The sequence below is a fragment of the Parus major genome, unplaced genomic scaffold, assembly GCF_001522545.3.
Source record: "Parus major isolate Abel unplaced genomic scaffold, Parus_major1.1 Scaffold702, whole genome shotgun sequence".
Taxonomy (NCBI): domain Eukaryota; kingdom Metazoa; phylum Chordata; class Aves; order Passeriformes; family Paridae; genus Parus; species Parus major.
In genome coordinates, this window is record NW_015379586.1 from 6,790 (window position 1) to 9,291 (window position 2,502).

Genomic DNA, 2,502 nt, shown 5'->3' on the forward strand with positions numbered 1-2,502 from the left:
CAAATCCCCAATTTCCCCTCACAAATCCCCAATTCCCGCCGCGATCCCGCACCAGGGCCCCCTCCCGCTGGTCCTGCGGGCCCCCCCCCGCCTCCTGCCGCCGTTGTGCTGCCGCAGCCGCCGCCGCGGATCCACCGTGAACCCCACGTAGGTCCCGGGCCGGGCCGGGCCGCGGGCGGCGGAGCGCAGCAGGTACACGGCCCTCATGGCGGCCATCGCAAACCCACAATGCCGCGCGCCGCTTCCGGTGAACGGGGGGGGGGGAGACGCTTCCGCCTCGGTACCCAGAATGCACCGCGACAACGAATTCCCGCAGCCCTTTTGCCTCGTTACCCACAATGCCTCGCTTCGGTTTCCGCCTCGGTGCCCAGAATGCCCCGCGCGCAGCGGAAGTGACGCAAGCGGAAGCGGGAATGGAACCTCCGACGGCGGAGGAGCTGCGGGAGCGGCTCCAGGAGCGGCTCCAGGCCGAGCACGTGGTAATTAATTAATTGGCGGCTAATTGGGGACGAGCGGGCTTTCATGTGGCCGGGGACAGCCGTAATTACCCGGGAAAAGATTTAATGAGCGGCTTTGGGGCTTTAATTAGAGGCCTGAATTAAAAGCGCTGGGAAAATTCATAATTAATGTGTCAGTGCTAATTAAGGTTTGACTCACCGGGGAAATTAATTAATTAGCGCACAATGGTGCATAATTAGCGCCTATTAGGGAGAAATGGCGGGTAATTAGTAATTAATTAGTAGCCCAGGGGTATTAGTTAGTTGCTAATGGGCTTTGATTAGCAGTTCAGGTGGCTTTATTAGTCTTTAATGGGCATTAATTAGAGCCTGTCAGATGTTAATTGGTGGCTAATTAATGATTAATGGTTACCAATTAGTGTTTAACGGCTGTTAATTAATATGCAGTGGGTGTTAATTAGCAATTGGGGGTGTTCATTAGTGGCTAATGTCAGTTAATTACTGCTGGGGTGTTAATAAAATACCATTGGGCACTAATTAGCGTCTGTGCTGTGTTAATTAGCAATCAACCGGTGTTAATTAGCACTTAACAGGCGCTAATTAGTGCGTAGGAACCCATAATTAGCGGCTGATAGCAGCTGATTATTCCCCGCTAATTATTAATCCCCCCCCGATTAAGCAGTTTAGGGATGAAGGGTTAAATGGCGGGTGTTAATTAGCGCTAATTAAGGGCTGTTAATTGCAGGAGGTGCAGGAGAACCCCCAGCTGTGCCGGGGCAGTTTCCGCCTCGTCGTCGTTTCCGGAACTTTCCGCGGCCTCAAAACCCTGCAGAGGCACCGGTGGGGGCGGGGCNGCAGCTGCCGCGGCTCCGGCGCCAGGAAGAGCCGGGCCAGGCAGGGGGGATGGGCGGCCATGGAGCACAGGGGGCGGGGACAGCGCAGAAGGGGCGTGGCCAGGTCCTGAAAGAGGCGTGGCAGCGTCAAAACCCAGAAAGTCCCGCCAGAATTGCATAAATCTGCATGGAATTTGCATTTTTGATTGCTTTAAAAACAGAGCTATTAAGGCTATTAATGATTTATATTAATATTAATATTAATCATTTAAATTCGGCCCCTCCCCCTCAAGCCCCGCCCCTTACCTCCCCACAGAGGCCACACCCATCGACGGCTGCGGCCGCTTCTTGGCTCCGCCCCTTTCTCCTTTTAAGGCGCGGTGGCCCCGCCCCCTCCTCCTCCACCATGTGAGGGGGCGGGGCCAGCTCCAGGGTGGGGCGAGGGGGGCGGAGCCAGCGGATTTGGAGCGGGAGGCGGGACCAGGGCGGGGCCCGGAGGAGGCGGGGCAGCACGCGGAGGGCGAAGCTGATTGGCTGCTCCCGGGGGCGGCGCACGGGCGGGGCAAAGAGACGGTGGGAGGAGCTTGGGTGCTGCCACGCCCACTCAAACTGCAAAAAGGGGTGGGGCTTCAATTAGAGACATTTTAATTGGGGTTTGATTGAGGTGGGAGGAGCTTAAGTGGGGTTTAATGAGGTGGGCGGGGCTGAAGGGGGCGGGGCTCACCCTGAGGGCGGCGACGTCGGAGGGGAAGCCGTGGACGAAAAGTTCCATTTCCCTTTTTGGGGCAAAATCGTTAAAATTAATTGGTCTGCCTCGTTAATTGGATTAATTAGCAGCTTGTTAATTGTTCACTCGGATAAATTGCCTCAAAATTCCTCCCAAATTCCCAAAATTCCCCCCAAAACATCAGGAATTCGTTGAAACCTCCCCGGATTGCTCCCAAATCCCAGAAATCTCGTGAAACGACCCCAAAATCCTCCCAGAAATCCTTCTTGGACCCCCCATCAACTCTCCCAAACGCAAAAATTCCCCCAAAACTTCCCCAAAATCACCCAAATTCCCACATTTCCCTCCCAGGAGCCCCGAGCCGTCCCCTAATCCCCTTTTTGAGACACCAAAACCTTTAAATTGGCCCCAAATCCCCTTAAATTCACCCAAAATCCCCTTTAAACCCCAAAAATCCCGTTTAACCCCTCAAATCCTCCTCAAA

At 54.9% G+C, this 2,502-nt stretch overlaps 2 protein-coding genes across 2 annotated transcripts; one reads left to right on the plus strand and one right to left on the minus strand.

Annotated features, from left to right (window-relative positions):
• Positions 1-304: 304 nt before the first annotated feature.
• Positions 305-1,308, plus strand: LOC107199431 (bolA-like protein 2; the record flags this gene model as incomplete). The annotated part of the gene is made up of 2 exons (XM_015616759.3): positions 305-479; positions 1,204-1,308. Coding segments are annotated over exons 1-2 (246 nt in total), but the record flags the coding sequence as incomplete, so codon positions are not given.
• A 2-nt stretch (positions 1,309-1,310) lies between these two features.
• On the minus strand, positions 1,311-2,485 carry LOC107199432 (structure-specific endonuclease subunit SLX1-like; the record flags this gene model as incomplete). The annotated part of the gene is made up of 3 exons (XM_015616760.2): positions 2,016-2,485; positions 1,598-1,900; positions 1,311-1,418 (listed from the first exon to the last, which is right to left on the minus strand). Coding segments are annotated over exons 1-3 (459 nt in total), but the record flags the coding sequence as incomplete, so codon positions are not given.
• Positions 2,486-2,502: the final 17 nt, after the last annotated feature.